The sequence below is a fragment of the Primulina huaijiensis genome, chromosome 14 (genome assembly GCF_012295235.1).
Source record: "Primulina huaijiensis isolate GDHJ02 chromosome 14, ASM1229523v2, whole genome shotgun sequence".
Taxonomy (NCBI): Eukaryota; Viridiplantae; Streptophyta; class Magnoliopsida; order Lamiales; family Gesneriaceae; genus Primulina; species Primulina huaijiensis.
In genome coordinates, this window is record NC_133319.1 from 12546300 (window position 1) to 12557197 (window position 10898).

General features: G+C 34.4%; 1 protein-coding gene across 3 annotated transcripts; it reads left to right on the forward strand.

Annotated features, from left to right (window-relative positions):
* Positions 1-270: 270 nt before the first annotated feature.
* Positions 271-7749, forward strand: LOC140957305 (uncharacterized). Of its 3 annotated transcripts, none has more exons than XR_012171605.1 (14): positions 271-458; positions 593-673; positions 760-962; positions 1749-1821; positions 2989-3063; positions 3153-3263; positions 3397-3439; positions 3938-4019; positions 4434-4536; positions 4622-4717; positions 4829-4861; positions 6064-6163; positions 6541-6626; positions 7100-7184. XR_012171605.1 is itself a non-coding variant. In XM_073414501.1 (14 exons), exons 2-14 carry the CDS (start codon positions 602-604, stop codon positions 7396-7398), a joined length of 1203 nt encoding a protein of 400 aa, XP_073270602.1. In that variant the 5' UTR covers positions 271-458; positions 593-601; the 3' UTR covers positions 7399-7749. The 3 variants fall into 3 exon arrangements, 2 of the variants coding, with proteins under 2 accessions (XP_073270602.1, XP_073270603.1); XM_073414501.1 differs by lacking the exon at positions 6541-6626 and adding an exon at positions 7272-7749; XM_073414502.1 differs by lacking the exon at positions 6541-6626 and adding an exon at positions 7272-7749 and having other exon boundaries at positions 298-458; positions 562-673.
* Positions 7750-10898: the final 3149 nt, after the last annotated feature.

The following is a 10898-nucleotide window of genomic DNA, read 5'->3' on the forward strand; positions in this document are numbered from 1 at the left end:
TATATTTCATTCAAATATCAATCATGAGGGAAAAATAATAAGTAGAAAACGAAATAGCTCAAATCACAATTTATTAAGAGCACACGTAATGACAACCGATTATTAATCTAAAGTTCTCTTAAATGAATAAAAATTATCATACTAATGTTAAAATAAAACCACTAATTTTATTATTTAATTATTATTTTTAAATTTTTAACCACACACATATATATATGACAAAAACTTGTGTGAGACGATCTCACGGGTCGTATTTTGTGANAGAAAGACTTGGGCTTGGCTGCTGTTTGCCCATCGTTTGGCCGAATTATACCCAAAGAGCAAAAGAAAAAAGCATAAACCTAAACCCTAATTCCCTGAATTTGTTCGCTAAGATTGCGAAACTCTCTCGTTTTTTAGTGGAAAATCAATCTCCTCATCTGCCCTCATAAGAAATTTTCTCGACTCCAATTCGCACGGTACATGCTTTTCTTTGTATAAATTTAAGCTAACGTTTAGCTGAGCACAGATTCGATGTAAATGCGAGTCATGTTTATCGTTCATCTTGATTTTTTTCCCCAGTAAATCTCACATGGTTCTCTTGTATAACTAGCGTTTTATAATGGGGAAGAAGAAATCGAGGAAGACGGCGGAGAGTGACACAGATTTGGGATTTCACATTGACATGGATAACGTAAATGCGCATGCTAGGCTCGTTCTTAAGATTTTTCATTTTTAAATATGTGTTTTGAAATCTGCGGTATTTTTGTGCCATTTTAGGTTGGTAGTGATGATATTTATCAGAATGGTGATCAACAATATCATGATGATGATAAGGATGTCGGTGACGAGGATGAATATGATGAAGAAGATGACGAGTTGGGTGACGATGATGACCGACGGAATGATGGTGAAGATGTACAAAGAGGTGATGAAATTGAAGAGCTTGAGAAAGAGTACAGGGAACTCAAAAACGAGGAGCAGTGAGTGAATGATCCTTCTAGTCTTCTACTTTTTTTTTTGTCTTTTGCATTCTATTCCATGATGTTGTAATCTCGTGGTAATTTTTTCTCAGGAGAAATAATTAAACCATTTTCGCATTTAGACTGGGTGCTTAACGGTGTTTGTTCCTGTCGCTTAGAGTCATTTCGTTTGTGGTAACTGGTAAATGTGCATGCTAACTAGTTGGGAGCCGGTTCTGGAGCATGTTGTGTTCCTTATTATCGTATTTTGGGCCTCAATATGCGTGAAATGTGGTACTATGGATTTAAGTCAAAGAAAAGTTCAGAGATAGATTTGAAATGTGTCATGTTTTTTCTTCTTTTTTAAAAATCCACATTTTTGTTTAGGATTCAAATTACATGAAGCTTTAACTGTTCCCTCTTTGAAATCTTCCGTCCTCTGATTTTATATACCTCTAAAACTCCTAGCTTTTACAATCTATTGTTGCAGTGTTGGTTATAATAGTGGTTGCGCATTAGTAGTTTTTCCGTAGTTATCTATAGCATTTTGTTTTTATAGTTTTACCCAAAGGAAAATCTGTTCTAAGTTGTAATGTGAGTACTTGGGTTCTGGTAGCTTCAGCATTTTTTTGTTCCTTGATCACAAATTTGTTGTTGCATGGCATCAATGTGCCAATCAATATCAACACAATGAAAATGTCTTATGGATTGATGATTACCCGTCCTGGCATTCTTGAGTATGTTTTTAGAATTCTAACCTTTATGTTTCTCATTATATTATAATTTACTGTATTTGATTACATTCAGAGATCTATTGAGGAATCTAAAGCGACAGAAAGATGAGGACCTTCAAAAAAGTCAGGCTGTAAAAAACCAAAGGGTATATAGCTCTTGTCACATTACATTTAAGTTTTTATTGTCAGTAGATAATTTATTTTATTGAAAAGTTACTCCTCAAATTTCTTTATTTTCTTTGTTAATGTCCATCAAAATTCACTAGCTTACTTTGAGTTAAAATGTTTGTTTTGTTGATGAGTTTAATGAAAATGATGCTATTTCCATGTTTAAATTCTTGATTGTTTTTATGTGATTTTCTCTGGTAAATAGTCATGCCATATGATTAACGAGATGTGAAATGTCTCAACTTATACATGACCGTGTGCCTTTTATTTTTGTTGTTTCCTTGGCCCTTGCTGGGCTTATCTTCTTTACATAGTTGTAAAAGTGTGTGCCTTGAGCCTAGGCATAGACAGGCGCACCCTACGCGCTTGGGTAACCACCCAGGCGCAAACCTTGCAAGAGGCGATCCCAGACGCACACCTCTTGCAAGGTGCAATGCTTGCTTGAGGTGAGAAAAAGCTCGAACCACCCATACGCAAACGTTGCAAGAGGCGAGCCCAGGCGCATGCCTCTTGCAAGGTGCAAGGCTTGCTTGAGGCGAGAAAAAGCGCGCTTCTGTGAAAATTGTTTGTGAGCAATTTTTTTCTGTTAACATAACCCAAGAGCAATAAGATTAAGCCCATAACCTTTTAATTATTTTAGAAAACCTTTCATGCATGTATTGACATACTTTTATTCCATCAGAACTCTAAGTGCAAAGCACTATCTTTCTCCTAATTTTAACTTGCAGTTCTCTTTGCAATTTCAACTACAGTGTTTCTATATTACTTCAATGCTCTCTTTTTTTGTTTTCTCATTTTTTTTATTTTATAGGCACTTAAATATATTAGCGACCACTCTTTTTCTTTCTGTTTTTTTTTACTGCAATTTAGTTCCAATACCCATCGAACTTCTCATCTAATGTTTTCTTTAAGATTATGTTAAATCTATTTCTATGTATATAATTTTTAGTTAAATTCACCTTAAATATGTGAATTCTGACAATTTATGCTTAGTGCGCCTTACTTCGATAAGGCACGTGTTTTGCCTTGCGCCTCAGGCTCCAGGACACTTATTCGTCTTAGTGTGCCTTGCGCCTTAAATAATTATGCTTCTTTATGTGATTATACTGCTGTGCTGTGATCTTATGATGTCTCCTCTTGGGAAGGCTCTCTGGGACAAGACACTTGAATTCAGATTCTTGCTGCAAAAAGCATTCTCAAGTTCCAACAGGCTTCCACAGGTTCCAACTGGAATTTGACCCGTTTATTAATGATTAAATGAGATATAAGTGTATTAAAAGATATTTGCTAAAAAATTTGTTGTTTAAAGGAGCCAGTTAGATCCTTTTATTGTGATGCGGGTACCGGAGTGAGTGAAGCCTATTCAGATTTAGTTGATTCCTCCAAGAAGACCTTGGATTCTATACTGGAATTACAGCAGGTAAAATAGAAATTTTTCTGTGTCACATCAATGAAATCACGATCATTTCTATTTTAGTTAATGAAATATCTTAGAGTTTGCACATATCTGCTGATTTCCTTTGTTTCTCCTTCACCCTACTTAATTTTGGCAGGCATTGTTGAAGAACAATCCATCCATTGCACACTTTGTTGAAGGTATACATGTCCTCGTCTCATGGTAGTGAATTTGCATAATCCTAATTCAGCCCATTTTGTTGAAGATTTCTGTCAGGGTTTAGGTTAAGTGCTTAACTTTTATAATCATTGTCAGTGCTTTTTTTGCCATTGTTGCCCCCTAGTACTATTTTATTACCAAAATATTGTGCCTGAACTAACAACTAAAGCAGAATTCGTCAACAATCTCCAGAAATAACTTCATGATCTGTGTTTCAAATTAACTTATTGTGAATGTTCATGCTTGAAAATATGATATTTGGTTTCAGATATCTCACGGCTTTGAATTTACCATTTACCCAGTTCTGCTAGGCACCACTGTGACATTTTGTTTAATCTATAAAAAGTTAAAACATGGTTTTACTATTAATATGTTTTCTCTCAAAAACAGAATTGAAAGATATTTGCTTCGCTATCACTTTAGTTGAGTGCTGATACAATTGGTGGTTGGTTTGTTCACCAAAGCTAATTTGATGGCAGATTCCAACCAATTAGAAGCCTCCGGTTACTCCAACGGGGACATTGACGAAGAATGGTTGCAGATTTCTCAAATGCAATCAAGGTAGGCACTGTCATCACTTGGTAGGTTCATTATGGTTTAACTTTAAACACAATCATAATTGTTTAAACTCTTCTTCATCCTAACATATCTGGAGCATGCATCTAAGATCGTTTTTATTTCCTTATTCTTCTTGGTTTATCTTTTATATTTGATTCTGCTGTATATCCTCTGAAGCTGTGGAGATGTTAAGTTTTATTTGGATTTCTTTTTTCAATAGGCAGCAGATAATAATTGATTCTGGAATCTGGATGCAGTTCTGTCTACTTTAATATCAGTTTAGGTCTACAATTGCCCATCGATAAACATCAGCAAATTCTTGATGATTTTGTTCATTTGGATTATTGTGTGTCAGTGACGGATATTGAGATCATAGTGGTTTATGATTTATACTTATCACAAATTTTCTTCTTGTAGAATTGCTTCTTTTAGAAATAAATCAATTGATAAATGGCAGCGGAAGACCCAGGTCACAACTGGTGCAGCTGCTATTAGAGATAAATTGCATGCCTTTAATCAGGTTCCATCAAGACTTTCAAGTTATTTTTATGACACGGTAGGCACAAGCTTAGATTATCCCCAGTTGACTGTTTATGTTTCTACAGAGTATAAGTCAACAAGTGGCTGCTTATATGAGGGATCCAAGTAAAATGACTAAGGCGATGCAACAAAATAGATCGGCGGTTGTTGTGTTTGGAAATGTAGGTTTCCATTTGGTTCTTATTGAATTCCAACAGTTGTCTCAGAATGTCCATATGTTTTGGGTTGTTTATTTTATGTATTCTGATATTTTGTTTTTTGTTTCTCAATAGGTTCTAAATTCTACTGATGATAATGATGAGAAGGTACTTGCTTTTTTCTTGATACTGACTTGTTTAAAGTGGTTTTATTCTTTGTTTACGTTTGCACTTTTGTCTTTTTAAATTGTATGTAGCAAGTGGAAAATTTACAGTATATGTGGTGATGGTAGTCTATATTAGTTCTTTGCCAAATATTCGGTTATTTGCTGGCCATGTAGATATAAAAAACTATGATGATGTAATGAGTGAAGTGTTTTATCGATTGGTTGATAACTTGTGTGCAATATATACTGGTATATTTTAAAATTGAATAGTTTTCAATTTTTAGAGCTGGAGTTGTCCTTAATATGTCCGTACTTTTGGTTTTAGTTAGGTGCTATTCATCTCCCACGTAGTTATGTAGAGTGCAAATGATACTGACCTCTTATGTGGCGGTTGATAAATCTTTGAATGAATCTCAACAAGGTGAAAAGTCAAGATATAAAGTCTAGAACTCCTAATCACCTGTATAACATATAAATTTGAGGTGAGAGAAATCTCAGTTTAGGGAATTTTGCAGTTGTGATTGCACGGTTACATTCAGTTGTTGTGCTTGAATTAATGAATTTCAAACTTTTTGATTTGCTTGGATGGACGAAATTGAAGGTTACGTATAAGATTTATGGATTTGAAGTTAGAGATTTCAAATTCATAATAACGAATCCATTGGTTTGTTTGGGAGAATCCACTTGGAAACAGATTTCAAAATCTCAAATATGTATTTTTTGAGTCATTATGGTGGATTTCAAATACATACCAACATGGAGTTATTTCAAATCCTTACTTAAATTCAATTTTTCAATCTAAACGCAACCGAAGTGTATTTCATATCTGATCCATATCAAGTTATGCGATTTCATATACACCTAAGACGAGTGATATTTGAAATTCATGTCTTTAGTCCCTCCCCCAAATCAAATCGATCAATCCAAGTGCAACTCAATTCCCATCTCCTGCGGTGAAACCTGAAAAGGCCTTGTTTTTGGTTTGTTCATAGTTCCTTTTTTAAAGTGTGAGATGTCAGGCATAGACTCCTATCAACATATTGAAAATGGGGAAACCCAGTGTGGGAGGGGGGAATGGTGACTTATTTGTAAAGTCAGACAAATCAAAAGAAATGAATTGAAAGGTTATTTTGTTGAATTTCTATCCCTTATTGGTGGTTGTCTTTGTCACCATTGGTAGCTGAACATGTGAGACTTTTGTAGGAGACAGACACCGATGGTGACCCTGAACTTTTGGACGACTCTGAATTATATCAGCAACTACTGAAAGAGTTCTTCGAGACAATCGATCCATCATCATCTGGTAAGATGTTTTGGATGTAATATATTTCCTTTTATGCTGAGAACATCTGGTTTAAATTCTCATCTCAAATGCATCATTTCTAGTTTAAATGACAATATCAGCCTATTTGGTTTGTAGTCAGTCTGAGAAGGGGTATTTTGCAGGTTTTCTGTACTCTGTAGTTTCTGTTAAATATTTCTGTTTTTGCTGCGGAATGTGTAGTTTAAATCCTTGCCTCAAATACATCATTGCTAGTTGCATGACAATGTTTGTGAATGTGGTTTTATGTTAGTCGCTAGAAGGGTGTCTGCCAACTCTTTTGTGGCTTTCATATCTTATTATCTTACAAATAGCCAGCTATGGTTTGTCTGAAATGCTAAAGAAGCTGATAATCGCAGTCAATTATTGTCAATTTTGCTGCTGATGGTTGATAGTGACATCCTTTTGAACACCCTTTTTGCATCAAGCTTGGACACCTCTCAAGGTAGATATATGGGAGGGATTTTTAATGTCTGTGGTACAAGGGAGGGATCTTTAATGTCTGTGGTTCAACCTTTCTATTGTAGGTTGGTTATACCTTTCTTCCAATTGGCAAAAGATTTTAGGTTTTCATCCAAAATCTAAATCCTTTGGCAATAATATTTTTACTCGTCTCCTCGAGGTTTAATCTCCTCGAGGTTTAATTTGATCAACTGTTCTTTTTATGTTTCAATGTTGGCCACTTCAACCCTTAAATATAAAACACCTACACCTACACCACACCTTTCCTTCTTCAAAACGGCTAACTGATTCACCAACGCAGATTCTGTTAATATGTGGTTGCATCCCATAACCAGACCTTTAATTTGTTTAGTGGGAAAGTGTCCCTGCAGATTTTTCATATACTAGTATTTTCTAGCATATTTTCTGAGCCAACAGAGAAAACCATGTCCAAAATCTATTTTGATTATTTGCCAGAGGCGGCCTTCTATGCTATGAAAAGATTGCAGAAGAAGAAGAGAAAAATCGTTGATCGTCGTGCCTCGAAGAGTCGCAAGATCAGGTACGTGCATTGTTGTTGGCAGGGCTCTCCTTTCACCCCAAGCTACGGCTATTTCTGTGAAATCTCCAATATTTAATGGATTGGCAGGTATCATGTTCATGAAAAGATAGTCAATTTTATGGCACCTCAACGGATGGATCTCCCTCCCATGGCCCCTAAACTATTTGAAAATTTGTTCGACCTCAAAAGCAAGAAACCTGCCTCAGTGGCTTAGGTACCTTTATAAACCGAAATCATGCAAGAAACGTGAAAGTGAAAATCTGTGTACCTGTACTCAATTCTTTATGTAGAAAACACATCACAGGATTCAAGGAAGCGCGGAAATGAGGATGGTCGAGTCCGAGTGGTGAATGTGAGGATTTTGTATCTCTGAATTGTTGATTTTACTTTACAAATTTGCTTCCATGAGTTATTGTTTCTTAGACTTATAGCACACTGAATCGTTTGATGGCGCTTTTGATTTGAAGGACTTCAAATTTGTTATCTAATCCTATTTTCTTGTATTGTATTTTAAATTCCTCGAATTTGAAATTCTTCCCTTTGTTTTTAAGATTGTTTATAATTAGCATGTTTCTGTATAGCTGGTGGTATAGCACGAGAGAGACTAACAGCCGAAAATATGGTTATGAAATTTAAATAATGTTTAAAGACATTTGAACGACATAATGTTTATGTAGGAGTATTTACCAATTTAAACATATCAAAACATCAGAAATAAATTCAGATAAGTTCACTTATATGTATTGTCATATTTTGCCATTTTTTTTTTTGGTTTTGTGATTTTGATATTATGGCAATTCTTTCACATATANATATATATGACAAAAACTTGTGTGAGACGATCTCACGGGTCGTATTTTGTGAGACAGATCTCTTATTTGGGTCATCCATTAAAAAGTATTACTTTTATGCTAAAAGTAATACTTTTTATTGTGAATATCGGTAGGGTTGACCCGTTTCACAGATAAAGATTCGTGAGACCGTCTCACAAGAGAGCTACTCTATATATGTATGTGATTTTAGTTTGTTATATGTTTGTTATTTAGAATTACATAATATATTTAATTTTAGACAAAAACTTGTGTGAGACGGTCTCACAGGTCGTATTTGTGAGACAGATCTCTTATTTGGGTCATCCATGAAAAAGTATTACTTTTTATGCTAATAGTATTACTTTTTATTGTGAATATGGGTAGGATTGACCCATCTCACAGATTAAGATCCGTGAGACGGTCTCACATGAGACTCACTCTTAATTTTATATCAAAATAGATTTTTTTTTTGTAAATTAATGTTGATGACTATTAATTTCACGTGATTAAAAATTTAAAATATTATAAATCAAATAAATATACATAATTTAATTCATATTTAAATAGATAATAGGTTAATAATCAGATAAAATATCGTATAATTAAGTTTTAATACCATCAAATTCTAATAAATGATGACTACAATTCATATTTATTATAATATTGATCTCATACATTGAATTCAAAAGTAACGTGTCTTTCTATAAATATGACTAAAAAAATATCAAACTAATCAAATTGTATTGCAAATAAACATTAGAAAATTTACAAAAGAACACCTAGAATATATTATAATGGATGTCCTACAAGACAACTGTGTTGGGATTGTACTGAATCTTTATAATAAACTATCTTTATTTTAATATATTTTACATTTTATTCATTTTTTTACATTTAATTTATTTATATACTAATACAAACGGTAAAAATTAAGATCTTAAAAATAGTATAACAAGATATATGAGGCCGTAATAAGATAATGATCATGAAAAACATGTTTTAGTTATTGTATATCCTTAAGATAGCTCCTAGCTGATTTTTTTTTTATTTTTTCGTCCAAAAGTAGGATAAATGTCGCTCGATCTCAATACTAATATTTTGTGATGTTGTGTATCACGTTCGTTAGTATGTACATGAAGATGTTCAAATATACAAATGAGTGCTCATATTATGAGTACACTAACATCCATCACTCAGACTTTCCAAATTGTTGCAATTCATCGAGTTGATAAGTATGTGTTTATGATTGTACATAATTAGTCTTTATGTACTAAGACAACATTGAGGCTCTACATGTTAGTCCTGCATTTTGACTAGTTTATCGGCCCCATGAGGGTCATCAAGTGACGAGATTGGGTGTGTGGTAACATACATAAGAGCCAGAGCACTGTAATCAGGTATTCACCGCTCGCCTACAGACGTATATTTTATGTGATCTAATGAATTAATATTGCATTAAATCTTTTGCCAGAGTAAGATATGTTTTAGGGTAAGGTTCCCCAGTTCTACACATGATGCCACTATGATCACTTAAAATATATCACATCGTCATCGAATTCATATACAACTTTCGATATGCCAATTATTGCAGATTTAATAGGGATATAAGAGATGAAACGACAGTAATGTACGTTAACCATAATCTATTGGTTTTTGAATGTTCTATCAGTGATACTTAGGAAATCATGAAATGATGATACTAGATGATCTTAACATGATTTGATGAGTGCAATCAAAAATGAGTTCTGATATTTTTGTGATGATGAGTTGATGCATAGAATGAGACTAATTATGGTAAGCCCGAATAAGGGACAATTGTTGTCTTAAATCACAAAAATTTGTGAATCTACAGTTAACAATATCCCTAAACTATTGAAGGTCACACATACACTAGTTTCCTTGTTCTCTAGAGATAGTCAAATTCAAGATGATCGAGATTATTATAAAAACACTTTTATGGACATAAAGATATTGGCCTTGGAGAGTCCAAGCCTATCCACCTTATAGAAGGAGTCAATGGACTCAAGCACATCTAACTAATATAATATAATTGTTTGGGCCAAAAATAATTAATTATGGAAAGCCCAATTTAATTCCCAATCCCGAGTTAATTCTGAAGCCCAATTGAATGAGCCCATAACGGACTAATTCTTAATCGATTCAACCGATCATTGAGCGCGGAAGAGGAAGAAGAACATGGGAGGATAGGTAGAAATCGTGGCATGAGTGGGAAAGATCATGGGCTCATGGGGGAGTGGGGAGAAACCGTATGGGCGCTGGGAAGAAAAGGAGAGATCGGCAAAGAACACAACGGAACTCTACACACAGGACTCTAAAGCAAAAACTTGCAAAAATACTCTCTGCAAAAATTCAATCTTCAAACGATAGTTTTTAAGATTTCTAGCATATTTCTAGCATTCTCTCGTTTTTTTAGATTTCAACAACTTTATATTTATATGTTTGTGTCTTGTAAATTCCTACGGTTTATTGAAAATATAAACAATGTCAGGCATTTATTTTTCAAATTCCAATAGTTTTCTTTATTTTGGCGTTATAGTTGTTTTAGGAGATTAGAACCGACGGTCAAATTTAGAATTCACTTTCGTTTGTTTTTAGAAGTTAGATTTTTATCATTTTCACACAAATCGGTGCATCTTCGCACCTGGCATGCCCGCAAATCAAATATTGTGCAAACATATTTTTGGCACGCCCGGTGGGACACACTATGCCGCCAAGAAGAAAAGAAAATGTCAACCAAGGGGATGTGGAGTCTCAACCAAGCCAGGAAGATGTTCACGCTCCACTGACAGAACAGCAGGCTGCTGAAGAGACGACTAGGGAGTTGGATTTGCATCCAAGTGATGTTCCAGAGATGTCTGCTCATATTTCAAACCGTTTGGTT

Excerpts from the sequence above, each read along its gene's own strand:
- LOC140957305 (XM_073414501.1), top strand. The coding sequence starts at position 602 with ATGGGGAAGAAGAAATCGAGGAAGACGGCGGAGAGTGACACAGATTTG. Across the intron at positions 674-759 it reads TTCACATTGACATGGATAAC|GTTGGTAGTGATGATATTTA; the intron begins GTAAATGCGCAT and ends GTGCCATTTTAG. Across the intron at positions 4,718-4,828 it reads CGGTTGTTGTGTTTGGAAAT|GTTCTAAATTCTACTGATGA; the intron begins GTAGGTTTCCAT and ends GTTTCTCAATAG.